Raw genomic sequence first — 24,678 nt, 5'->3', positions numbered from 1 at the left:
TTGATCTCACTAGCTTCAATACAAGTTGGCAACACAGTAATTATAATTTTGGTATCGTACCTGGTTATGGATTTCTGCAGTGGATTACACTTCTTTTACATGTAAATTAGGGTAGAGGCTTCTAATATAGAAAACTCAATTAATAACCTCTTTTCTTTGCAATTCACTTGATATTTTTATTTCAAAAAATATATATTAATTAAAATTTTCTTCTTTTCTCGTGTTAATTTTAGTGTAGATTAATGAAAAAATTGTTGAAATTTGAGTAGATAGACGAAATAAAGAGAAATTTAATTAAATTAAAATATATTTTATTATAATTTTAATCGACTTAATATTTTCTACCCATCGCATAAAAACTTTAAACATCCAAATGACATGTAAAATGGTTAAGTTGACTCTATTTTCTTTTTTTTTTTTTTTTTGAGTATTGGGAGATAAATTGGTTCTATCGTTTTTGAGTATTTAGGGGGCAGAGTTTTGAATTTAAATCTATTTTTAAATCGTATATACACTCACCACTGAATTATGTCTTAGTGTAATGAGTTCACTCCATCGTTAATATTCTGTTATCGTCCCAAAAATACGGTAATGGCGTGTGTAACACATTACCAGCATATTTATATTTGGTTAATTTGAGTATGACTTGCGAAGTTGGTCGATTCCAGTGCGAGGACTTTGAACTTTGAACAAATTTTGGATCCCGTTTCCACGTCTTATTATTTGGTCTTTCATTCATGTTAAAAAAAAAAAAAAAAAAAAAAAAAAAAAAAAAAAACTCTTATTTTAATTTGAATATAATTTGGGGCTATTTTTGTCTTTTTTTTTTTTTTTTTTTTTTCAAACCGAAGGTTTAGGTTCAAGGCTGATCGTCAAGTGTCAGCATATACAAAACTTTAAGCAAAGCGACGCTTGAATGTGAAGGAACTTTTCGCAAGTAATTAAATAAAGTTGAAAGCTGCTTTCAATAATAAATATAATGTTTAATTCAAATGTCAAAAAATAATAAATATAATGTTGAAAGTTAAGTTCCACGTACGACGTCGTAAATGTAGCAAATGTGCGTAATCAGTGACCAAATACTTTACATTTTTCTAAAAACCGAGTGGTGCACGCTCAACAATCATGTTCATGCCTTTTTCGACAATTGCTGCACCGTTCAAAGTTTCAAGTTTACGTCGCTTGCATTTTAAACTTTTTTTCCTCTTAGCAATTGGAGAGTAAATTCAAATCTAGATTTATAATTAAATTATTTATATATTTATTATTAAACTATATCTTAATATGTCCATCAGCTAATAATTGATTTATATTTATATTATATATTTAGACTCTATTAAGATTGCAAAAATAACAACCATTAATTTTCTTTTATCAATATTTTTATATGATAATTTTACTTATAATTATTTAAAAATAATAAATAATTAGTAAATATTATTACAAAATTCAGTGAATATTTTTATTTTTACAACATAATTTATTTACCTTAAAAGTTAAAAATAATATATAAGATACATGATAATTTATGAAAATAATTAGAACTTTAACACTTATCTCATGCTTAAACAGTAAATAAAATTTTACTAAATAACAAGTATTTATCAACTAAAAGTTATTAGCAAGTAAATAAAATTCTGAATAGAAAAACGCATAAAACAAACGGAGATTGGAAATTTTTTTTTATTTTTTTGCCTCATAATTACTCAATCATATGTATATACATATGACATATATATCCATCCCAAGCAAGCATGGTTTCAAGTTAGAAATTTGATTTTTAAATTTTAATTAATTATGACATTATATTACTTTAAATTTAAAATATAATTCACCTACAAGCATGGTAACACAGGCTGAGCGTATGGGAAGAACTCTTCCCGAATTTATTGTCCACTAAACGCATTTACAGGGAAGGACGAATAGTTTTAACTGTGACTAAATTCCAAGTCAGATTAGACGGTCCCTAATGGGTCCGGATAGCGGTGATTACACCCAATAAAAATTCACCATATAACTCTACAATGATTTCAAGTGATGGCCCAGCTCACAAGCATAATAATGTTATTTCTCCATGTTTCATGTAAAAATAAATTAAAATGGGATCATAATCAAGTTATGATCGCTTAAAGTTTACATGCTACACAAATTTTCTGTATACAACATGTATAATCAGTTCATCATGTCACTTAATTTCAGTTTTTTTTTTTTCTTGAAACAAAGGTCTTTTTTTTTTTATTCCTGATATTATAAGTATATACTGGCTCTACGAGAATATTAGATTACAAAGAAATAAGATTTATTATTTTTAGAGGGTGAAATATAAAATAGTAAGAGTCTGTTCTTTCTTAATTAGAAATTTCGGTTTCGAATTTCAAGTATAAAGTATTTTTAAATCTCAAGAAAGACCATTTCGCAACTCTTTGGAAACTTATCAAAAGTGAAATTGGATTAATCGAATTAGTGTATTTTGGATAAGGGGCTGTAATAAGTATATATAAATATAATATTTATGTCTTCTATTTTAAAATTCTTTTATTTTTTCTGTTCTTTTTTTGAAAATTAAAAATTCTTATTATTAAAAAATGGGAAAAAAATTTAAGAGAATATATCTAAATCAACCAAGGCCTTCCTCTACACTTAATTTAAGATCGTAATATTAAGTGGAAAATATATTTTATTTAGTGAAGAAATATAGTAAGAGACATCAGACATGCATTATTTGAATGTAATGTCTTTCTTACTTCACAAATTTCTAATGACTTTTTATCTAATTACGTGAAATTACAAGTGTGATTCTTTTAATTTTTTTTTAGGATAACAGATCTTAAAATTTTTGTTCTAGATTAAAATGGAATCTAAACTGTTTTTGTAGCTAATGAATCTTACCATCCTTTATATATATATATATATATATATGTGTGTGTGTGTGTGTGTGTGTGTGTGTGTGTGTGTGTGTGCATACAAATACAATTAAGGATATCCATGAACCAACTTACCAAAATTATTGTGAAATTAATATTAAAAAAACAAACATACATAATTAAAAACTAAATATTAAAGAAAAAGCGTTATGTTTCTTTTTCTACTGAAAAAAATAAAAAGAGAAAAGAGAAAAGAGAAAAGAGAGAAAAGAAATGGCGATATTTTTTGAACTTAGACTTGGCTCTATTCGTGACTTTTGTTCACACCAATCCTTGGATTTGTAACATATATATCTAACGAAAGCCTTCAGCTATAGAGAAACCCTATCTTCTTCTTCTACGTCTTGTCCCACGACCTGCTTTGTCTTGACATGATAATTAAACCTAACAGGGCAAAATTAAATGTTTAGCAAGAAATAGTTGTGATTTTGTTTAAAGCTAGAGAGTAATATAGGAAAACTACAAAGTGGATCGTAATAATGGGAAAAGGGCCCTTCCATTCGATGAACCGGAGGAGAAAGAGGAAGATTACATCTTCCCAGTCTACTCGGCTCGATCTCAACAAGATATGACTGCAATGATCTCTGCCCTTGCTCAAGTTATGGGAAGTAGTACCCAAAATAATCCAATTCATGATATTCCATTAGCTATACCACAATCCAATACACAAGGGCTTCATCCACCACAACCACAGACAGTTCAAGACCAAGGTATAAATCTTGCACATTTATTTGATTTCCTCTATTTCTTACTTTGTATCTATGATCTCTTTTTAGAAGAAAATTTTCTTTATTAATTAATTGCTTTATGATTTCATGTGTTTCAAACTTATTACCTTCCTGTCTATGTTGCTTTTTTTTTCTTTTCAATTTTATTATTTTCACTTTAGTTCTTCTGTGTCTTATCTTTTAAAAGGAAATTAATTAGCATTCAATAATGGCTAGTAACTTTTAGAAACGTTGTTAAGTATTATTTATGAGACTTTTTTGCCCTAAATCTTCCATAATGAATAAAGATTGTCATCAAACAAGTGTGATTTATAGTTAGTACTATAAATGAGCTAAGCTTTATTGAGCTCGAGTTCGGCTTATTAAAGATATACTTGAATTTCATTAAAGATATACTCATATTTGATGTTGAGCTCAAGCAAGATCTCAAGCTCCATTTCTTTATAGTTTATAGATAGAAAAAAAAAAAAAAAAAAAAAAAAAAAAAAAAAAAAAAAAAAAAAAAAAGCCTCTTAAAGGCTTGAAGCTAAGTACGAGCTCAACTTGTTTAATTATCAAATGATTTTAATTCATTAAATTTATCGAACAAATTTGTCTGAATCAAGCCTGGATTGGCTTATGATGATTTCCAGCACTATTTATACCTAATATGCATCTATTGAGCCAGAAACTAAAAATGACTTGCCAGTACCTTATATTTAGTACTAACTATGAAAGGCAAAAACCATGCATGCGGTCTAATTTGATAGAAGGGAGCACACGGAGAAGACACTATAGAGGCGTGAGGCAAAGGCCGTGGGGCAAATGGGCTGCAGAGATAAGGGATCCAAATAAAGCAGCAAGAGTTTGGTTAGGTACTTTTGACACTGCAGAAGCTGCGGCACTCGCTTACGACGAAGCAGCTCTTAGGTTTAAAGGATGCAAAGCTAAGCTCAACTTTCCTGAAAGAGTGCAAGGCAGAACCCAGTCAGGTTTCTTGACTAATAATCGCCAACAACAACAACAACAACAACAACAACAAACCAATAACATTACACCTCCTCGACACCCACAATCACGACAAGAAGTTTTTCAGTATCCACAATATCTTCCAGGCGGCTTAATGAACTATTCTATGCCGCCTGTGGGTCCTTATTATAATGCTGGAAGAAATCCAGTTCCTTCAACAACTGCATCTTCCTCTTCAGCATCATCGGTACCTTCTCATCATGAACAAGAAGAGCTACTACTGAGACATTCTATGCAGTTTGGAAGTCCTTATTCTCATTCTAATCCTTCTACTGATCACTCATCAAGAGAATAGAAGGCAAGGGAGCTTCAAGTAATTTCTGATTATGATTTCATAGATGTTGTGTTTCCTTTAATTATCAGCTATTGCAATTTTTTGCTTTTTACCCCTTCCTAGTTCATGTATTCCCATTTGGGTAATTGAAGTCAAGAAGAGTGTTGTTTTTAGTTCCTGAGAAGAAAGAAAGAAAAAGCAGAGGCCACTACATATTGTGGTTCGTTTTTAAATGTTTGCTTCTATATGATATATGAAAATGCAGAAGATAAAAACATATATACTAGAATTAAATCTATTACCTCTATCACTTGCCTCTTTAACTTTGTTTGTGTACTTGGATATGTGCAAACTGAGACTCAAGTATGAACAGAGTCTTACTTTAAGCACTTTAACACAAACACGTAAGCGGCTGTCATCGCCATGCACTTAGAAAACCAGCTGAAAAGTAAATACACACCAACTTCTGTATATTTATATTCCCATAGCCATTCTTGCATTTAAAGTGCTTCCATGCAAGTATTTAAAGAGAGATATATATCGATCAAAGAGTATGTATATATTATATATACACATAACTCCGTATACACACACATATACATAAGTGTGTAATAGATATTTCGATCTTCTGGTATTGCAGAGTTTAGAGCTGAAAATGATGATATATAGACAGGGATTTGGTGTGAAAATCCTAAAATTGTCATGGAATTCGGCTGAGTTGACGAAGCTGAATTATTTTGATAGGACAAATGGCAAACGCGTTATGAGCGAAGTCAGCCCTTCTCACCAAGAATGACACTGAACATGCATGTGTCCAAAACATATACAACTTTAATCATTCTTCTTCTTCTTCTTCTTCTTCTATAATTTGAGCTTTTGACTACAACAGGGATTTTGTGAGATTTCTTTGGTTTCAACGTAAATATTTGTCCGATTAATAAAAAGATTAAGAGAAGACTGTTGTTTGTTAAAATATATTATGACATGTTTGAAATCAAAAACGAAAAATATGCAATAATAATTTAAATGCTTCGTGTGTTGCACATTCATCAAATTGAATAAAAAACGATATATATATGTTAGAATATGAAATCTATCGAACCCAGATATTGACCGTGTGTTTAATTAAATATAGACACACAGATAGTGCATCAATAGGAAGAATATAAAACTTAAACCTTAAGCAACTTGTTTAATAATACGAATAATTGAAGGTATTTTTTGACCGTTTAATTTCTTTTATTGGAATTAAATTTTTTCTATTTCCACATTCAAGAATATATTTATATATATATATATATATATATATATATATATATATATATATATATATATATATTCATTAATTAAATTCTTATAGTGGATATGGTCCAAACTAGTTTTGAATTGAATAATTGACGTCAAATCATGTTTTTTTTTTTTTTTTAAAAGTTTCAAATCAAAATAGTTAAAACCTGAATATAATAATTTTTTTGTTTCAAAGCGAAATAGAAATATTTTTTAGACACTTTAATTTCAATTTCTTTGAGCAAGGATAATAAAATAATTGTGCTGAAACAATAGTAAAAAATTAATCAATACCACTAGAATCATCAAATTTTGCACCAAATCTTAAATGAATAAATTATTAATGTCAGCATCAATTGGAATATAATCTGAATTAGCAATCGTAATTATAATATTGGCATATGCATATATTAACCAAATGGATAAATACCCTTTAAAAGATTGTTATTTTTTTCTTGTGAAAAAAAATATTAATATCTACATTTATCTTATATATGTTTTTATTAAATTGGTTTGATAAACCATAGATAAGCTTTAGATATTGTGTAGAAGAATGTAATTTTTTTTATTTTTTTGGAAATAAAAAGTTGTGAAAGTGTAAGTGCATTTCCAAGGAACAATCAACATCCAATGCTACCTTTTCATTTTAGTCCTTTGTAATGTGAGTTTGGCAGTCCAAGTTTTTAATCAACGTTGTTGAAGGTTTACACTTACTTAAGGTAGCTTTTCGGCACCGCTCACTTTGAAAAGCAGAATAAGACGGTGAGATCGATAATATAAACGCTACACGTGGCATGCTTTTTTTTTTTTTTTTCTTTCTTTTAAAAAAAAATGAAAGAAAACTATCAAAATGGAAAAATAATTAATAAATTGATGAGATCCCAAATTCTGCCTTTCAATCATTATTATTTCCACATTTTAGCGTCCAAACCGCGTCAAATGCAGGAATCACGTCAACGGGTGGGTCGGAGCCGATTGTGCCTATCTTACTCTACTCTGAAATAGTTCAATTTCGTCTTGTCTTTGTCCCATACTTAGATGGGAATAAAAAAATTCCATTCACTTCTTACCCTAACAGGAAATTAAAATCCTGATTCGTAGGTCCTCTCCAATTTATTTTATAAAAAATAATAAGTTCAATTTATTACAATTTCATTTTATTTTGATATTTTTATAGATTTTATTCCAATTTTGATTTTTTATTTATTAAATTTTTATCAAAATCACATAATGATTTAATAATTGAAAATATATTTTAAATGTTTACGAATTTTCATATATTATATGTTGAAGAATGATCATCTTTTGTTTTGAACTCCAAAATGCAATCCATTGCAATAAGCTGAGAAAGCGGAAACGCCATTCACGAGACAAGTAGGCAGAAAGGTAAACTAGCGTCTTGCTTTTGAAAAAATTATAATGAATGTTTAATAGGAAGAGTCCTTTTTGCAGTTTCTTTAGGGTTTTGAGTTGGAACATGTCTTGCTTTTGAGTCGGATGTTCTAGATCCATTACATGTCCTGTCTGCTGTCTTTCACTTAACAATAGGCTTTGGTGATTTTCATGTTCCCTGCAAAGTTAATAAACTGGATGCTAAATGAACTAACTAGCTACCACTTATAACTTTTCTTTCGCTGTTTCAAATTCTGAATCTTTACTTGTTACAAGTTATTTTAAGACCAAGTTATAACTACGGTATTAAAACCTTGTACTAAAACGACCCAATAGGTTATCAAATTTCTATTTAAATAAAAACTTTGAAAGTCAAGAGTATTTTTTGGTTCTATAATAAAGTCTTCAAACTTCAAAAAAAAAAAAAAGTCTTCAATAGTACACATTTCTAGATTTCTTTTGTGTAAAAAAAAAATAAAAAGAAATGAGCAAAAGGATGAAGATTTTATAGAGACGTGTCACATAATGATTGGGTTATAGAAACAGATGGTGTAGTGGAATAATGTGGAACCAATTATGACTTGAGCAACCGCGGCGGCGCCTCTCACAGCCGGTTTATAGTGATAGTGTCGGTTTTAAAGTGTCAAATTTTGCGGCAGCTATTGACTTTGTTATTGTCCATATATTCTTGCAGTGTAATTTAAGTTTGGCTTTACCTTTTCAGCTTCAAATATCTTTAACTTAATTGTACAACTTTACAAGAGTTAAGTTTAATAGTTGAGGTTGTCTTTGGAGTTTGCCCTAAATCTAATGGGGTCCAATTTTCATATCATTAACAACTTTTACAGCACGTGCACCTTTCTAATTTTGATTATATAGCTATGTGCGACTTGTGACCTGTGTTTTCAATGCTATTAGGATATAAAAAAAAAAAAAAAAAAAAAAAGAAAAAAAAAAAAAAAAGGTATCTATGACTATATGTATGATTCCATGTGAAACATCAATCTACTAGCTCAGAAACCCGAATAAAAAATTTCAAATTAATAACAATTTATTTCATAGCGTTAAAAGGCAAAAATACACGAAGAAAAAAGAAAAAATGAAGGCCCAGTGCTCCGCGTCCTCGTCCTCCTCCATGAACATCAGCATTCGACTTCACAGACGTCGGTCCAATCCACTTTTTGAACGGAAGCCCAGCTAATCAGGGAACGACGCAAGCCCAAAGACTAAGATACAACTTCAAGTTAAAAATATATGTAAAATCAAAAGACGTTAACAAGTCGAAGCCCAAAGCCCATCTGTTAAAACTGCCCCCTCAGTCAGCTCGTCTGGTTCTCCCTCCAAACGCAACTTTCCACCGGCAAGCTCATGCCCAATTAAAGGAATGCTTATGCAATATCATGAAATTAAAAGTCGGAAGATAAGTTATCAACATTTCCCGTCTCGCAAACTCTATTATCAACCAGCCATTTTTATAGCACTAGCAAGGAGTTCATAGCATTCACATGTTCCTCGGTCTATTAAAAGAAACTGGTTCTCTCAGGGCTATACCGCAGCACTAAAAATTTATTCCATTAATAGAGATTACAACCAAGGGAACAAAATTGTTTAAGAATTTAGCCTACGTAGCATTTGGTAGTCATGCTATAGTAAGATATTCGACTAACACCTATTAACTTTACATTATATCCCCAAGGTAAAGGAGAAATTTGATGAATGATAAATTCCTAGGATATCAAAAAGATGTGTAGATGCCACTTCGAACCAATGGACGCCTGAGGTGCAGACTGATGCAAAAACTCACGCATTAGTTGCGTTGTGGCTTTTCTTCTGGTACGCTGCTTCTAAGCATTCTTTGGCTCTATGAACTTTTGACTGGAGGTAAAAGCTTCCATTCTTGGCATTCTGCTCAAATAAGTTATCATATTTCTACATCCAAGCAAACAATATATTAGTACTCTAATGATAAAGAGTAACAATCAAAATGCAATTGCACCATTTTTAACACGGCTCCATGTTTATTATATATACCTTCAAGATCTCCTCCCATGTTGACTGTTCAGTGACACCTAAAATCTGCCTTGCCTCTGGTTCAGCCATGATTTCGCCTGCTCTCCTAATATTCTGCACTGTTTCTTGGGCAACACCAGATTTAGACGCATCTGCAATAGGTCATAAAGCAGTAACTTGTAAACCCAAAGAAAGCTGGAAGGTTCAAGCCAATGGACCAAAAATAAGCTTTGACAGTACACATCACTTATGAAGAGAAGTTGGCAAGAACCATACTTGCAAGTGCCTGTCGGTACCCTTGAACAAATGCCCTTGCCAAGATTCCAGAACCCATCACAAGCAAGTTCGCTAGAAGCTTAGCAGCCTGGATATAAAAATAAAATCACATTAATATATAATGATTTTTCTTCAATGTTCTCCCTTTGCTTCTGAAGTATCTGAATAGAAGCGTGCTATATCGTGCAAAACTAGAGATAAATGTAGCATCTCTATCACCAATGCTCACCCAGAAAGCGAATGACATAGTCCTACAGGAATGATAAACCAGTACTTTCCTTTCTTTCAAGGGATGGAGGATTCGCAGGTGGGTGTAGTGTAGGTTTGGATTTCTTTTTCTTTGGTTGATTGGGTGTGTATAAGTACTGTTTTCTTTTTTTTCTTTGGGGAGTTCTGGTGGTTGTAATTTAACAACTAATTACAATTGTCACAACAGTGGTTAAAAACAAACATAATAACACAAGCCAAACTAACAGAAAAATTACAAGTCATGCACAGATAACATATAACGAGGCCATATAAAATAACAACCACTTGAGATGCATAAAAGGGTGGACGCCTAAAGTTTCTTCCACCATGGATCATACTATGTGAACTTTTCACAATGCCCTTAACACTAGAGGGTGGTTCTAAATTGCTGTTCTATGAAGCAACAGCCAAGTAACTTGAAGAAAAAAGAGGCTTAAAACAGATACACCATTTGGCAGCTTACCAGCAGGCCAACAATATCTTAAACACAACCGGCAATGAAAGGAGATGGTGGGTGAAAAACCTAAAACCTATAACTGTGTCTATCAAAGTCAATAACAACCAGAGAAAAGAAGACAACGCATAGAGGGGTTTAAAGAAAAAGAAGAAAAATTTAACACATACCATCAGTTCAGGAGAAACAAATGCAACTGTTGGAACAGCAGGTACCAGAAAGATTGCTTTGAATTCTTGGAGCCTAAAACAGCACAGAAAACACATAAGCTAAGAATTTAAAATTGAATAATCAACAAACAGCAAATGTTTAAACCATGATAAGCACAACTGCAAGTTCCCCTTCGAAAACATGTTATGTTCAATCATTTTCTCTCACAATATTATCTGAATCAGGGAAGTAAGCCAACATGAAGCACCTAATAATCGCATCATAAGCCACAAAATTCAAGCTAAGCGGTTCCAACTACAATAATTGATAAAATATTTTCATGACAACGCGCATTTTTTAAATCGAATCAACTTCAAAACCAGAGAAGAAGCAACAAAGGTTAATCGTGCAAGTTCTCAGCAAAAAATAATTTAGCAAAAATCCCCAAAAAAAAAAAAAGAATGAAATCTAAAAAATAAAATAAAATTTAGATAAAAAAAAATTAAACAGAAATACAATGCATCGGAAATAGGCACAAAATGGCACTGCTTGGACGAAAGAAGCATAAAATTGCACTTACAGAAAATGCAAGTTTGAAGCTGTTTTTGGTGCTCCCTGTTGCTGATGATTTCCCTTTTTTTTTTTTTGCTTCATTAGGGTTTTAACTTTTAAGGGAACAACAACGTAGAAATGTCCGCCGAGCTATACAAGTAGAAGGGTTGTCCCCAAAAAGGCGGTTACTAACCGACCCGACCAGAGGTGAATGTATGCATGTGATTGTGCTATGTCCTGCGGGCCATATTTTTTCTTCTCGGGCTTGGACTCGTAACTTATTACCCATACGGAACAGAACCACAATTAACGTAAATAAAGGTAATGCCGCGAAATTTTTTGCCTACATTGGCAGTGTGTATTCACCTATATAACAAATTAAAATCATAAATAATGATTCGATTTAAGTGAGAGTATTTTAAATTATACACTGAAAAAAGGAAAAAATAAAACAGTAATATTTTAAAAAAAATCTTAAATTAATTTTTGTTTATCTAATTAAATGCAATTAATTTTTTATTTTTTTTCCAACCTCTTCTTACCAATTTAGCTCATTAAGCTGTTCCTTTTTAAAAGAGTAATTTAGTAAAATATTAGCCTATTAATTATCTTGCATGATTTTTTTAATCCTATTCCTAGGTGAAAAGTGCAAGAGAATCATCTAAATTTTTTCCCATTCTTGGAATGGTTTAAACTTTAGCAGAATGAAAAGTGCAGAGGTGATCGAAGTTATGCACACCTTTCACCACTTGAAAGAATATAGGGAGGGTTTATAATTAGGCCCCCATCCAGTGCTTTCCAGCCTAGTGGCCAGAGGAAAGAGAGTCCTGTAATCGCAGTATCCAGAGTCAAAAGTCAACAACTATTTGCTACCAATCTAGCAATCCTACAGCTTAATTACACAATATGGATTCAGGGAGTTATTCGCTTGTGTGAAACAGCTTGTTGAATTGCCACCGAAGGCGATGAGCCCAAAGGAATGCAAGAATTCAAGGGTGAAGTTCGCGGACCAAGCCCCTTCCTGCAACCTCTGGTAATTTGTCTGTGATCCAATGACAGCCTCATATCGACCAACTTAGGATGCCTGTTATTGCCGTCAAAGCATAGAAGCCCTTCGGGTCCCATGGGGCTTGCTAGTGCTTTATGTTTTCTTTTCTTCTTCAACAGATTCCATAATAGCTTCTCATCTTTTGCTTGCTTTCCCTCCATGCCTAAGAACTGAACAGAGAGAAGGAGAAAATCATGAAGCTTTTATACCTAAACAGGCATTAGTAAATCATGTATATGGATACAAGTATAAGTTTGTATGCTTACTAAGTAAAAGCATGTAGGACAGGGAACACCAACTCTTGTTGATTGATTCGTTTGAAATGACAGGCTTTACTCCCATTTTGATAATTTAATTTAAATATAAAACCAATAATCATAACTCATACAAGTAAACAAATTGGAAATCAGCATAAGAAATGGATCGGCTAGCCACTTGCCTTGTGCGGAGTAGAAGGTTCTGTAAATCCAGCTTCAGGAAGGGAAAAATGTCCTCTCATTCTCATCACTCTTTCTTCTATTGTCTTTAACTTGCATACAGCCTCAATTTTCCCTTCTTCTGCTACTCTGACTTTCTTCCTTGCATCCTCCAACTCAAGCCTTCCATTGCTTATCATTCTTTCCATCTCCTCCACCATAGCCAATAAGCGCACGCATGTTCCATTCTTCATATCATCTTTGAGGCTTTTCACATACTCCACCATTGGATTACACATCTTTTCTGCCAATTCCTGCATTAAGTTATTGACACCACCCTCAACTGAGCCAAGAATTGCATCGACATTGTTGAACATAACTTGAAGGAGATTCAATGTTGTGAGAAAATTGTCACGGTTTTGACTATGAACGTCAGATATATAATGAATAGCTTTCTGGAAGAGATTGTGAAGGGATGCACGGTGGTTGTCAAGGGTCTCGAAAATTTCATCTTGGTGACAGTTCACTTGGATTTCAACTTGTCTAAGGAGTTGCACTAGGTGTAACAAGTTTGTTTGTTGCTTCTCCATCAGTTCTTTGCCTGCTATGGTAGCTTTAGTAACATAACTTTCTCCCTGCAAAAATTTAGTGGATGAAACATATGAGGTGCAAGGTCAAAGAATCATTTTCTATGCTTGTCAGGTGGCCATTCTCTGACCAAGCTTAGCAATTATGAGCCTCCAGCTTTCAACAGAATTGTAGAGGCTCCAATTGCAATCTTCTAGGACCCAAAAGAAAACTTTCAGGATCAGATAACAATAGGAAATGGGCCAATATTTCCCAGCCCCAAAACAGTCAAATACTTCTTGCAGTGCATACCAAGTAAGCTAATGAGCTAAGAATCAAAGCCAGTTGGAATTTCTAATATTAGTCATAAGCAAAGATCTTAAAAGTAAAAGAAGTATGCTGCAGTGATAATATAATCATTTAACAAATAAAAAGATTACATGATTATTGAAAACATTAAGTTGAGTACTCTCAGAAAAGAAAAAATAAAACTAAATTGAGCAAAAATCAATTCCAATTTGTGGCATATGTCATAGCTCTCCTAAACTCAAAAACTAATTCTAGTATTTACCAACTGAATATCTGCATTAAAATCTTTCTTCTCCTTTATTGATTACAGGAATTTAAAATATTTACCTCCAATATTTCAATCTGATTCTCTCGCTCTCTTCTTGTAGTATCATCTAGCAATTGCGGTTCCAGTCCATTTCTCCGGCATCCCTGTCAAAAATTAAATACGATATTAAAGCCATTCTCAAATTAACTTATTTTTTTCACTAAACAGAAACTATTTACTTGAGAGAAATCATTATCAATGATAATGGTGGTTAAACGTCCTTCTTCAGCCATTTCCTTGGTTTTTAAACCAACCAGCTTTATCAACGGAACCGCCAAAGAAGCAAACACTTCTTCCGCCTGAAAAATTAAAATACCAGAGAATTTCGTGAAGAATTGAACACAAAAAACCACAAGCGAAATGAGATTAATAGGAAAATCCAACAGAGAGACGGCGAAAGCACTTCAAGTAAACCGGCGTTGATCTGAGTTTTGAGCTCGTGATAAGCGGTCTTCATTTGCTCGTGGCGAGATGTCAGCCTTTCCAGCTTGAAGAAAAGCTGTATCCTCGACGGAGACGAAGTGATTTGAGATCTCTGGTGTCGATTCACCATTTTTGGCGGGAATGAGCTCATCTATGCCCACTGCGGAATGTTTATTGAAGTCAATTTTCAAAATCGGGGGAAAAACTCATTTTGAATTCGATTCATTGGAACGGAAAGTAAAAACACAAAGGCCTACTTGTTAAATGGGCTTTTATTTTATTGGACCCAAATAAATGAGATTGACGTTCGCAAAATAACAATGAAAATAAAAAAAGCAGCATTCTGTCGTCGAACGCATTGTGTGAATTCAAAAAATACTGCAGTTTAAACGTTATGCCGTATAGTGATGGACACGTGTAGAAAAGATACGCATTCCTTTCCCTCGAATAAAAAACTTTTCCGACCACAAAAGTGCTTTTCCGTCTCCAATCCAATTGGTCCAGATACTGCCTTGCCCCAGCAGGGAAAATATCTATAGGTCAACGTCAACCTCGCAGGACCACTATTGTAATCCGATTCCGATGTGTTATTCTCTTATATTCTTGTTATTCACTTCAAACAATCATCAGAATTCAAAGAAACATCATTTCCATATCTCCTAATGGATAGTACAAACGAAGACGCTCTCCGCAGAGAGCTGGCGGAGAAACAAACGGCGATAGCGGCGCAAGCTGACGTCGTCAAGGAGCTAAAAGCGCAGGGAGCAGCGAAGGAGATTATCGATGCCACTATCGAAGCTTTAAAAGCATTGAAAGCTGAGAAGGCCTCAGTCGAGCGGCGGCTCCAAATTGTTATTCTAAGCAACACCGCTTACCAAAATGGCAACGCCTTCATTAACAAAGATGCTTTCCGTCAGGCTGTCGTTAATACTCTGGAACGGCGTCTCTTTTACATCCCTTCTTTTAATATATATGGCGGCGTTGCTGGGCTTTATGATTACGGTCCGCCTGGCTGTGGCGTTAAGTCTAACGTCCTTGCATTCTGGCGTCAGGTCAGCTTCTTTACTCCAATTGTGGAACGGTCTGATTTGACCTCAGGGAGTTTTGTGGTTAAGTTATTAAAGAATAGAAACAGCAACCGTTTCAATTCACAATGAATTTGGTTTAGAATTGTTTTAGTGTGAACTGTAAATTGTCGTCTCAATTTTGTAATTTTGTGCCGCTAATCTATGGTGGTATAATTTCAGCATTTTGTGCTGGAGGAAAACATGTTAGAGGTGGATTGCCCATGTGTGACGCCGGAAATTGTATTGAAAGCATCAGGTCATGTGGACAAATTTACTGACCTCATGGTCAAGGATGAAAAGACGGGGAATTGCTACCGTGCTGATCATTTGCTGAAGGATTTCTGCAAAGATAAGCTGGAGAAGGACCTTAGTATCAGTGCTGAGAAGGCAGCAGAATTGAATCATGTTCTTGCTATACTAGATGATCTTTCAGCTGAAGAATTAGGTAATAAAATTAAAGAGTATGGCATTACTGCTCCAGATACCAAGAACCAACTCTCTGAACCATATCCATTCAACTTGATGTTCCAAACCTCGATTGGGCCATCTGGTCTGAGCCCAGGGTAAGTATTGGTCTTTATAGATGCAAACATTAATTGTGACCTGCAAGGATTTTACATTCAGTGGTTTATGTTACTCATTTTAAATTCAGAATTATTTTTGCCCATTATTTCCACCAATGGTATGATCTGTACTAACGTGCAGATATATGCGCCCTGAGACAGCACAGGGCATTTTTGTGAACTTTAAGGACTTGTACTATTATAATGGGAGCAAGCTTCCTTTTGCTGCAGCTCAAATTGGTCAGGCTTTTAGAAATGAGGTACAAAACCAGAAACACTTTCATTTAGCATTCCATTTCAATGTGGGTCTATATATGTCCATTTATTTCATGGTCTCAGCTTATCTTACTTTGATCATTGAAAGTGATCTTGTTAATCAATTTTATGCCCCGCGCTTGTGGTGTGAAGGCTTTGCTACTTGACCTCTTCAACAAAAAGATTTTCACATGGCAGTGCTAGGATCAATGGAAGTTTTGTTGGTAGAATGTAGAAAGATGGTTATAAGAGTTCTAGCAGTATTAGTAGTTGTATCCGGTTCTTCATTTTTAGCCTGCACTTTTTTCGTTCAATCTCATTATAGTGTGCTGGAATTAGGACAGTTATATTTGTGTTATAACATTTTCACCATCACCGGCAGATATCTCCACGACAAGGCCTCCTTAGAGTGCGAGAATTTACACTTGCCGAGATTGAGCACTTTGTGGATCCTGATGACAAGTCACACCCAAAATTTCCTGAAGTTGAAAATTTGGAGTTTCTAATGTTCCCAAGGGAAGCACAAGTGTCTGGTCAATCAGCAAGAAGAATGCGCATTGGTGAAGCTGTTTCAAGGGTTAGTTTGATTTATTTCCACTTTAATTAGAGTAACACTCCCTTCATTTTTCAATTATTGCTCTGATAAGATTTTGTGGTACATCATTGACCAGGGCATCGTCAATAATGAGACATTGGGCTATTTCGTTGGGAGAGTATATCTTTTCTTAATATGTCTTGGTATTGGCAAGGAACGCTTGCGTTTCAGACAACACCTTGCAAATGAGATGGCCCACTACGCGACTGACTGTTGGGATGCTGAGATTGAATGCTCCTATGGGTGGATTGAATGTGTTGGTATTGCAGATAGATCTGCATATGATTTGCGCGCTCACACAGTGAGTGTTCAATATTTTAGAACTAGCGAGTGTTTAAAGCTTATCTTAACTTTGTCTCTACACACCAGTATTCTGTTTTTTATTTTATTTTGTCTGTTTTCTGTATGCTCATAGTGGATTTGGGATAGCAAACCCTAAATTACAGATAAATTGTTATTTTTGAATTTTATTTTTTTACTCCTGACCAGGATAAGAGTGGCGTTTCCTTGGTGGCACAGGAAAAATTTGCAGAACCCAGAGAAATAGAGGTATTTCTCACTCGATACTATCATGTTACATCCTAATAGAGTAATAATTTTATTATTTTGGACAGAATTCAATGTTTTATGCAAATGACAGGAACTTGTAATCTCTCCAGTGAAAAAGGAGGTGGGTCTTGCTTTTAAGGGTGATCAAAGGATGGTCATTGAAGCATTAGAGGTAAACAGCAAACAAGAGTAGAATCTATAATTTACAATTGTATTATTTGTTGCATATGTAGCCACTTGCCTTGGAATGACCATTTAGTGAACGGGTAAACATCTTTTAAAAAACAAGGAATCTAGTGATGCGGAACTCTAAGAATAGTGTTTTGACATCCCAAATCAGATTTGATATATAAATCTAAATCCCAAATTAGGAATTTCCTGTTAGATGGAATTGCAGATCTTGACCCACAATTCAACTAAAAGTATGAACCAAAGATATCAAGGTGAAAGATGAACGCCACAAGGATTAATTATCATTCGAAAACAAGTTCAATGAAGAACCACAGACAATTCGCCCCTCTTGAAATAAAACGCATAAATTGAATTATCCCACAATGCTTGATAGCTAAGTATTTATATGTAGGAAATCCTAAAACTAATTAAAATATAAAGCCCAATTGAAGTAGGCTCAATTATATTAATTTAAACATAAGCTAACTATAAGGCCTAAGGTCCATATATTTGGATCATGCGAACTAGCCTAGGATCTTCTTGCAAGTCGATCTCTTTATTTGGCACTTTATCATTAGGCTCAAATATCTTACCAATCCTTCAAATGTTTCCTTAACTTTCTAAGTCCTTGCCCTTGTAATAGGTCCATTTGAGAATAGAATATCCTCTTGTGCAATTAGGGTATGTGTGTTTGTATCATCTGGCTTGAGGTTATAATAGATCAAGTTATTTTTGTTTATAGAATATCCATCACTGAACTATGATCCTTCGCTGACTTTCTTTAGGCTATGGATGAAAGAGAAGCTATGAAAATGAAAGCTGCTTTGGAGTCCCATGGAGAGGTACGGTTCCGAATTTGCACTCTTGATAAGGATGTGACAATAAAGAAGAATATGGTGTCTATTTCCAAGGAAAGAAAGAAAGAACATCAGAGGGTTTTCACACCATCAGTGATTGAACCGTCTTTTGGTATTGGGCGGATTATTTACTGTCTTTACGAGCATTGTTTTTACACAAGGCCCAGTAAAGCTGGGGATGAACAGTTGAATGTTTTCCGTTTCCCTTCCCTTGTGGCACCTATCAAATGCACTGTGTTCCCACTGGTCCAGAACCCAGAATATGAGCAAGTTGCCAAACACATCGCCAAGCTATTGACTACTGCTGGAATTTCATATAAAATTGACATGACAGGTAAGTGCCCACGAGAACTATGACAAACACAGGAAGTTTCATTTTTCTAATGGATGAAAAGATAACCAACTACTAAATATCTTTGAAGAGAGGGCTAAATTGAACACCATATCTATGTTTTTGCTATCTGATAATTGACATGGTTGTAGAATTAGTCTGTCGTGCAATGTGGAGATAAGGTATGCCATAACTCAATAAGACTTATCTGAAGCAAGTTTTTCTTATTTGTCATGTCCCGTCCTCTTCAGGTACATCAATAGGGAAACGATATGCCAGGACAGATGAACTTGGAGTACCGTTTGCAATTACAGTGGATTCAACTTCATCGGTCACAATAAGGGAGAGGGACAGCAAAGTTCAGATCCGTGTTACTGTGGAGGAAGTAGCAAGTGTAATTAAAGAAGTTACCGATGGTCAAAGCACATGGACTGACGTACTGTATAAATACTATACTCCAGCGCCAGCACTTGTGTCTGAAGAGGATGAATGAAATATTGAGATTTGAAAGTTCTATACTTGAATTTTGTATCCGATTCTGTGTAAAATGACACTTTCGCGATCCAATTTTGCTATACATGCACATGACAGCACGTGTTGTTGGATTAGTCCTTTTAGCAGAAAGTATAGGCTTTCGCAGTTATGCCTTCTGTTTTGTCGTTATCAGTCAATAGTAATGCTGGGTCCTAGACTTTGACGTTAGTTCCCCTCATTTAAATGTACTAATTTAGTCAATAATTCATTAAAAAAGGAAAAAAAATGTAGTAAAATTATGAATATTCTAAAATCAATGATAATATTAATTGATTATAAGCGAAATAGTACTTACCCTTTTAAGTAGCACATTTTAAACTATGGATGTCAACTGCAACCATCCATCACAAGCCATTCATCCTAACCTACAACAATAAACAAACTGTTCTATACCTAACATATAAAGCCTTAGAAAGGCAAGTGATCGCCCCCACCAGAGACAGAGACAGAGCTAGAAGCAGTAGCACTATTGCGCTCTGCATGACAAAGTTGACGAAGCTTTGTAGGAACATACCAAATGGCTAAACGAGGATGTGCATTGAAAATGGCATCTATATCCCATCCTTGGCGTGCTGCGATGGCCACAAGTGGCTTGTAACATGCCTGTCTCCATGCTCCAACATTTTCTCCTCTCTCCTTGAAAACTCTCCTCAGTGCATTTGAGGCTTCCTCATCAAGACAGTGAAGGGCATAGCAATGCACATAGTGTCTCATTTTAGGCTTGTTGATGTAGCTCGCTCCTGCCTTCTTTGCGTACCTGAACACCTGATTCGTCACCTACATTAAAAAAAAAAATTATAGAACCAAAGACAAGTGTTAATGTAACAGTAAAGAGGAGATGACGTTTTCTGGTATGTCTGAGCAGGAAAATTTTCAATTTCAAAAAATTCTCTCTGTCGTAGAAAATCAATTATCTAATAATCATTTACATTCAATGCAGGTTTTTGTATGCTCTGTTATAGAAGCATTATAAAACCCAGCGGACAATGGATTCGGGCCCAATTCCACATCGCTGCAACAAAAGCGCTGTTAAAGCCTGAACGTGCCACGTCGTTGCACGGGCCGTAGAAAATCAAATGTTAATTGAAGAATTACAAGTAACCAATTTTCTGCAATTTAGGCCTGAAATAAATGACCGGCCCACCAGATCGTACATGACTTGTCACCTTTGCTTGGAACAGCTGTCCAAGTCTGTACCCTGGTTGTGGATCCATGAAAAGACTCGTCTTAAGGCCCATATGTGGGGCCCGGAAAAAGCAGAAATTTTAACGTCCCAGATGCGTTTTGTGTACCTTGGTGGGGCATTTTTCTCCGCGCTCTTTGGCAATGTTCTGGACTTGTATCAGGAAATCGCGACACTGTTCATAGAGATGGAAGAGGTAATCAAGACCGTTCTTTTTGCCACGTGCCACTTCCCCAGGCTCCGTCACGATAAATGGGTGCTCCCGCTGTCTCTCATACCCACCATTTTCGTCGTTCTCGTTTTCTTCATCTTGATCAATATCGACCGCCTTCCTCTGCCCTTTCCTCCGCCGCTGTTTCTGCTGTTGCTGTTTCTTTCTTTCTCCGCCTGCTACCACCTCCCATGTTCCCCCTCCGCCACTTCCCGCCGCTTCTTTCTCTTGCTGCACTGGTTCCTCTGATAACCCTGCCAGCCAAAGTAACACCACACCCACCCAAAACAAAAACAACAAGAAAATAAAAGAAAACAGAAATTAAGAAGATTAAACATACTTTTGTCGCTAAGAAAATATTTATACGTGATATATACGGTATTTATCCAAATGTAACAGTTCCGAGCTATTTTTCTAAGTATGAGAACATCGATAGCAAGACTAAGATGCAGCGCGTTGAAACTATGCAATCCAAAATAATATCAAAATATGAGATTGCACTATAATTCATTTCATAACGTAGTGTAGGTGTAACCTGAAAATTAAGCAAATAAGGAATTACTTCTAAGACTTGAATGATGCTACAAGCAACCAAATCAAGAAAGTAAAACTTTATAGCTGAAACCCTAAAGCATTTTAATTTGCATTCTTTAAAGAAAAAAAAAACTTAGATTGGTAAATGGTAACTAACCTTCTTGAGAGAGAGCATCAAGAGCAATAGTGGTATCTGCTGATAATAAATGCCTTCGCCGAGAATCTTCCTCCTCAAGCCGCCTCCTTTCAGCTCTAACCGCTGCCTTGATACCATATCTTTCTCCAACAAGAAGATCCCACCGGAAAATCTGACACAAGCTGTTCATCATCTCATCAAGCTCCTCATCTTTCATATTCAAGAGAGTGTTGACAGTGAAACCAAGCTCTGCTATCTTCGCTGCTGTGTAGTATCTTATCCCATACGCTTGAAACAACTCCTCCAGTCCACACAGCTCCCTTGGCTTCACTGCATACCCCGCCGCCGGCTGTGGCAGTTGAGCCACCGCTTCTAGCTGACGGTTTGGTGGTGGCACCAGTGCTCGGGGGTCCCACTTGAACCAACTCGCCGTGAATGCCTCTGGATCCATGTAAGTCTCTCTCTCTAAGTAAGTTGAACTGAAGATTTTGCTGCTATGAGGGTAGCCGAAGTGTGAACTGAGGATTGATAACGATATAAAGACAGGTGTTTGTTTTTGCGCCTTTATTTCCTAAACTACCCTTGTATGTTTTTTTTTTTTTTGGTTTTTTTTTTTTTTGGTTTGTTTGGTCTTGAAACTAACAGAGTTGGAGGCTTGATGATGTTTCGTTTGGACTTGACAGTTGAGATCGAACCAGTCAGATTGTATGTCATTCGGTTCCCTTGCAGTTAGTTACATTCTTTGCAAGGAAGTTCCAGTCTCCAGTCAGTTTTTTAACACCCAAGCTTCCTAATTGCTTTTTCATTTTACGTCCTCAGCTTTTGTACTTTAGTCAATTGAGTCCTTTTATTTTAATTCGATCCAATTACACCTCTCAAAATCAGACAACAAGACTTGATGAAACAATTACAGATTTTGGAAATAAAAAAAAAAAAAAAACAGAGTCCCTCTTGTACAAATATTTCTAAGTTTGATTAATATCAGAGAGGGCGATGACGTGTCTTCCTAGAGATTTAATTGACTAAGAGTATAGTTAACCTAAAATAAAATAAAAATATTTAAATGAAATTTCTGAAGGAAACTTTCTTTTTTCTTTTCCTTTTTTTATAATACACACTTGAAACATTTTAATTATTCTTTTATGGATTAACTAGACTCGAACAAGATCTAATTATTGTAGTTAAATGAACTAAGAATTCCTATGATAATACTAAAAAAATTAAACAAACGTAATCTTTTATGCATGTTTAAAACAAAGTTGATAACAAATAAAAAAAATTATCTTTATTTTTGTAAATAAAAAAAATCTTTTAGTTAAATTAGTTTGATCATGCATGTAAATTATATTTTGTTGCCATAGAAATTGAAATAAAATATAATCTTTAACAAATATTTTAAGCTTTATTTAGCTCAAAATTTTAATTTTTCTGAATTTTTTTTATCTAAATGATTTGAATTTATTTCAAAATGACATGGATTTTTAATATTATTATTTAATTTAGAGTAAAGTTTTTGTGATATTATGAAAATTTTGGTTGGACTGGCCCGTTTGATTGATTCTAGTTGTTCAGCGTATAAAACAGCTTTTTACTTTTTCGCCGTTGGATTGTTGACTGGACAGCTCAACAGTGAGATCTTAGGTTGCGGTTTACTGTAAGCATCATGCATCTCAGTGTCCCAGATAATGTCTCCTTGACTTTCTCGTTACGATATGGAGGTTTTCGATTTCGCTGGAGTTGCGTGGTCTGTCTTCGACGTCCTCGTTAGCCTTGTCAATCATTCCAAAGTGAACGAACGAAATTACCCTCTTCTTCAGACGACGACAATTTTTACCTCATCTCCCGCTCTTTTCTTTAGGACTGCAAGCAAGCTTATAAGATCTTATTTCAAAATTATATTGTAATTATCTATTTTTTTCTATTAATTATTATACTCAAAATAATTGATAATTTTAGTACTCAGAAAATCAAACTAGATTCCTAAAAGAAACACACATCTAGAGAAATAATTAATTGGTTTTGTAATTAAATAATAATTTTGTTTTGGTCCAAATAAATAAATGTTTTATTGTAAAATTTAAATACTTCTTGAGTTAGGAGATAAAATCATTGTATAAAGTCACATTTAAGGGGCAATTTAGATAATAATTTAATAATTAAACACCCACTTACAGGATCTTACAAGTTAATTTTTACATGTTACTTGGAAAAATAATTTATCAAGCGAAGTTAGGTGTTTCTCAACTATATTTTTCAAAAAAAAAAAAAAAATCAAATATGATTTTCCCGTCCTTTGCATAGCAATTTAAGGGAAAAAGAAAATATTGAAGGAAAATATATAAAATAATGTTTCCTCTCCATATTTGGACGTATGAGAGTAAAATGAGCAAAAAAAGTAATTTTAATAGAAGTGAAATATGAATTTAATCATTATTTTTTGTTTATAAAAGTATAACAAATAAGGTCAAACTGTAATTTTAATTATTCTCTTTCAAATTTTTTTTTTAAATTTTTGTAAACCACCAATATCTAGATCCTATCATCATTAATAATATTTTAATATGTATCCGGATCCTATTATCAGGAATATTTTAATCTGGCTCAAAATTTAGTCACAATTAATGTTTTTCACTCCTCTCTTAGATATATTTAATAGGATCGATCGAACCTGATAGTTCTTCATATATGCTTAAACTGCGTTATCAACTGAATCACAAGCTATAGATTTAAATTTTCTTGTAAATTGGAGAGAAAATAAAATGTAGACTCCAAAATTTATTCTCCCTTCCTATTTTCTCCATTCTCAAACAAAGTTGTTTTCCTTTTCAATTTTCGTTTCTTCATTTTTACCATCAATCCAAACATAGTGATATCACAACCATGTTTGAATACAAAAGTACAAAATGGGCCTCTGAAAAGCCACTGTGACTGAAACTCTGTGCTAAATCTGCACAATCCATTTACTGGGCAAAGTTTGCCAATTATGGGGCTAAGAAGGTAATTGAACTATATATATATATATATATAAATATTATTTTTGTTTTTTGTTGGTCAATAAAATTAAAGACATTTAAAAGTAAAATACTATTCCTTGGCTATGGAAAAATTAAAATGCAGACAAAGTACAGAAACCGTCAGGTGTTTCAGCTCAAGTCAGCTGCCGAAGCTCTTCCCGTCCCTGAAAAAGGCTGTTTTTGTACTTTCAATGAAAAAATCCAACAAAGCCAGTAATTCTTTGATTGATTTTCGTGCTGTAATCTACTACTCCCGAATCTACGTGAATCTTTGTATTAAATTCACATGTGTGGTTCATGATCT

The 24,678-nt window shown here is 34.2% G+C and overlaps 5 protein-coding genes and 1 long non-coding RNA gene across 7 annotated transcripts; 2 read left to right on the top strand and 4 right to left on the bottom strand.

Annotated features, from left to right (window-relative positions):
• Positions 1-3,492: 3,492 nt before the first annotated feature.
• On the top strand, positions 3,493-5,241 carry LOC105648714 (Integrase-type DNA-binding superfamily protein). 2 transcript variants are annotated; one of them, XM_037639692.2, is made up of 2 exons: positions 3,493-3,634; positions 4,405-5,241. In XM_037639692.2, the coding sequence occupies exons 1-2, from the start codon at positions 3,493-3,495 to the stop codon at positions 4,953-4,955; spliced, it is 693 nt and encodes a 230-aa protein (XP_037495620.2). In that variant the 3' UTR covers positions 4,956-5,241. The 2 variants fall into 2 exon arrangements, with proteins under 2 accessions (XP_037495620.2, XP_089571773.1); XM_089715647.1 differs by having other exon boundaries at positions 4,402-5,241.
• On the bottom strand, positions 4,112-5,800 carry LOC149492938 (uncharacterized). The gene is made up of 2 exons (XR_016318533.1): positions 5,237-5,800; positions 4,112-4,593 (listed from the first exon to the last, which is right to left on the bottom strand). It is a non-coding gene; the product is annotated as an uncharacterized LOC149492938 (long non-coding RNA).
• Positions 5,801-9,147: 3,347 nt separating this feature from the next.
• Positions 9,148-11,496, bottom strand: LOC105648713 (Protein Transporter, Pam16). Its single transcript, XM_012235187.4, has 5 exons — positions 11,333-11,496; positions 10,773-10,845; positions 9,900-9,987; positions 9,645-9,775; positions 9,148-9,542 (listed from the first exon to the last, which is right to left on the bottom strand). Exons 1-5 carry the CDS (start codon positions 11,404-11,406, stop codon positions 9,414-9,416), a joined length of 495 nt encoding a protein of 164 aa, XP_012090577.1. The 5' UTR covers positions 11,407-11,496; the 3' UTR covers positions 9,148-9,413.
• Positions 11,497-11,999: 503 nt separating this feature from the next.
• Positions 12,000-14,596, bottom strand: JHL07K02.14 (uncharacterized). Its single transcript, XM_012235186.4, has 5 exons — positions 14,355-14,596; positions 14,131-14,250; positions 13,972-14,055; positions 12,792-13,403; positions 12,000-12,522 (listed from the first exon to the last, which is right to left on the bottom strand). Exons 1-5 carry the CDS (start codon positions 14,523-14,525, stop codon positions 12,217-12,219), a joined length of 1,293 nt encoding a protein of 430 aa, XP_012090576.1. The 5' UTR covers positions 14,526-14,596; the 3' UTR covers positions 12,000-12,216.
• Positions 14,597-14,860: 264 nt separating this feature from the next.
• LOC105648711 (glycine--tRNA ligase, mitochondrial 1) lies at positions 14,861-19,412 on the top strand. The gene is made up of 9 exons (XM_012235185.4): positions 14,861-15,426; positions 15,622-16,004; positions 16,147-16,264; positions 16,642-16,836; positions 16,931-17,155; positions 17,344-17,403; positions 17,495-17,575; positions 18,360-18,765; positions 19,014-19,412. Exons 1-9 carry the CDS (start codon positions 15,037-15,039, stop codon positions 19,253-19,255), a joined length of 2,100 nt encoding a protein of 699 aa, XP_012090575.1. The 5' UTR covers positions 14,861-15,036; the 3' UTR covers positions 19,256-19,412.
• Positions 19,413-19,539: 127 nt separating this feature from the next.
• On the bottom strand, positions 19,540-21,984 carry LFY (floral meristem identity control protein LEAFY). Its single transcript, XM_012235184.4, has 3 exons — positions 21,382-21,984; positions 20,589-20,944; positions 19,540-20,073 (listed from the first exon to the last, which is right to left on the bottom strand). Exons 1-3 carry the CDS (start codon positions 21,809-21,811, stop codon positions 19,705-19,707), a joined length of 1,155 nt encoding a protein of 384 aa, XP_012090574.1. The 5' UTR covers positions 21,812-21,984; the 3' UTR covers positions 19,540-19,704.
• Between the last annotated feature and the right edge of the window lie 2,694 nt (positions 21,985-24,678).

The sequence above is a fragment of the Jatropha curcas genome, chromosome 10 (assembly GCF_041381405.1).
Source record: "Jatropha curcas cultivar XTBG-Jc1 chromosome 10, XTBG_Jcur_1.0, whole genome shotgun sequence".
Taxonomy (NCBI): Eukaryota; Viridiplantae; Streptophyta; class Magnoliopsida; order Malpighiales; family Euphorbiaceae; genus Jatropha; species Jatropha curcas.
The sequence above is the reverse complement of the archived record's forward strand: the minus strand, read 5'-3'. Positions and strand labels throughout refer to the sequence as shown.

Excerpts from the sequence above, each read along its gene's own strand:
- LOC105648714 (XM_089715647.1), top strand. The coding sequence starts at position 3,493 with ATGACTGCAATGATCTCTGCCCTTGCTCAAGTTATGGGAAGTAGTACC. Across the intron at positions 3,635-4,401 it reads ACAGACAGTTCAAGACCAAG|AAGGGAGCACACGGAGAAGA; the intron begins GTATAAATCTTG and ends CTAATTTGATAG.
- LOC105648713 (XM_012235187.4), bottom strand. The coding sequence starts at position 11,406 with ATGAAGCAAAAAAAAAAAAAGGGAAATCATCAGCAACAGGGAGCACCA. Across the intron at positions 10,846-11,332 it reads GCTTCAAACTTGCATTTTCT|GCTCCAAGAATTCAAAGCAA; the intron begins GTAAGTGCAATT and ends GTGCTGTTTTAG. Across the intron at positions 9,776-9,899 it reads GTACCGACAGGCACTTGCAA|ATGCGTCTAAATCTGGTGTT; the intron begins GTATGGTTCTTG and ends GACCTATTGCAG.
- JHL07K02.14 (XM_012235186.4), bottom strand. The coding sequence starts at position 14,525 with ATGAGCTCATTCCCGCCAAAAATGGTGAATCGACACCAGAGATCTCAA. Across the intron at positions 14,251-14,354 it reads TCAACGCCGGTTTACTTGAA|GCGGAAGAAGTGTTTGCTTC; the intron begins GTGCTTTCGCCG and ends TTAATTTTTCAG. Across the intron at positions 14,056-14,130 it reads TTGATAATGATTTCTCTCAA|GGATGCCGGAGAAATGGACT; the intron begins GTAAATAGTTTC and ends AATTTTTGACAG.
- LOC105648711 (XM_012235185.4), top strand. The coding sequence starts at position 15,037 with ATGGATAGTACAAACGAAGACGCTCTCCGCAGAGAGCTGGCGGAGAAA. Across the intron at positions 16,837-16,930 it reads TTGGTGAAGCTGTTTCAAGG|GGCATCGTCAATAATGAGAC; the intron begins GTTAGTTTGATT and ends ATCATTGACCAG. Across the intron at positions 17,404-17,494 it reads CAGAACCCAGAGAAATAGAG|GAACTTGTAATCTCTCCAGT; the intron begins GTATTTCTCACT and ends TGCAAATGACAG.
- LFY (XM_012235184.4), bottom strand. The coding sequence starts at position 21,811 with ATGGATCCAGAGGCATTCACGGCGAGTTGGTTCAAGTGGGACCCCCGA. Across the intron at positions 20,945-21,381 it reads TGATGCTCTCTCTCAAGAAG|GGTTATCAGAGGAACCAGTG; the intron begins GTTAGTTACCAT and ends TTTGGCTGGCAG. Across the intron at positions 20,074-20,588 it reads GAGAAAAATGCCCCACCAAG|GTGACGAATCAGGTGTTCAG; the intron begins GTACACAAAACG and ends TTTTTAATGTAG.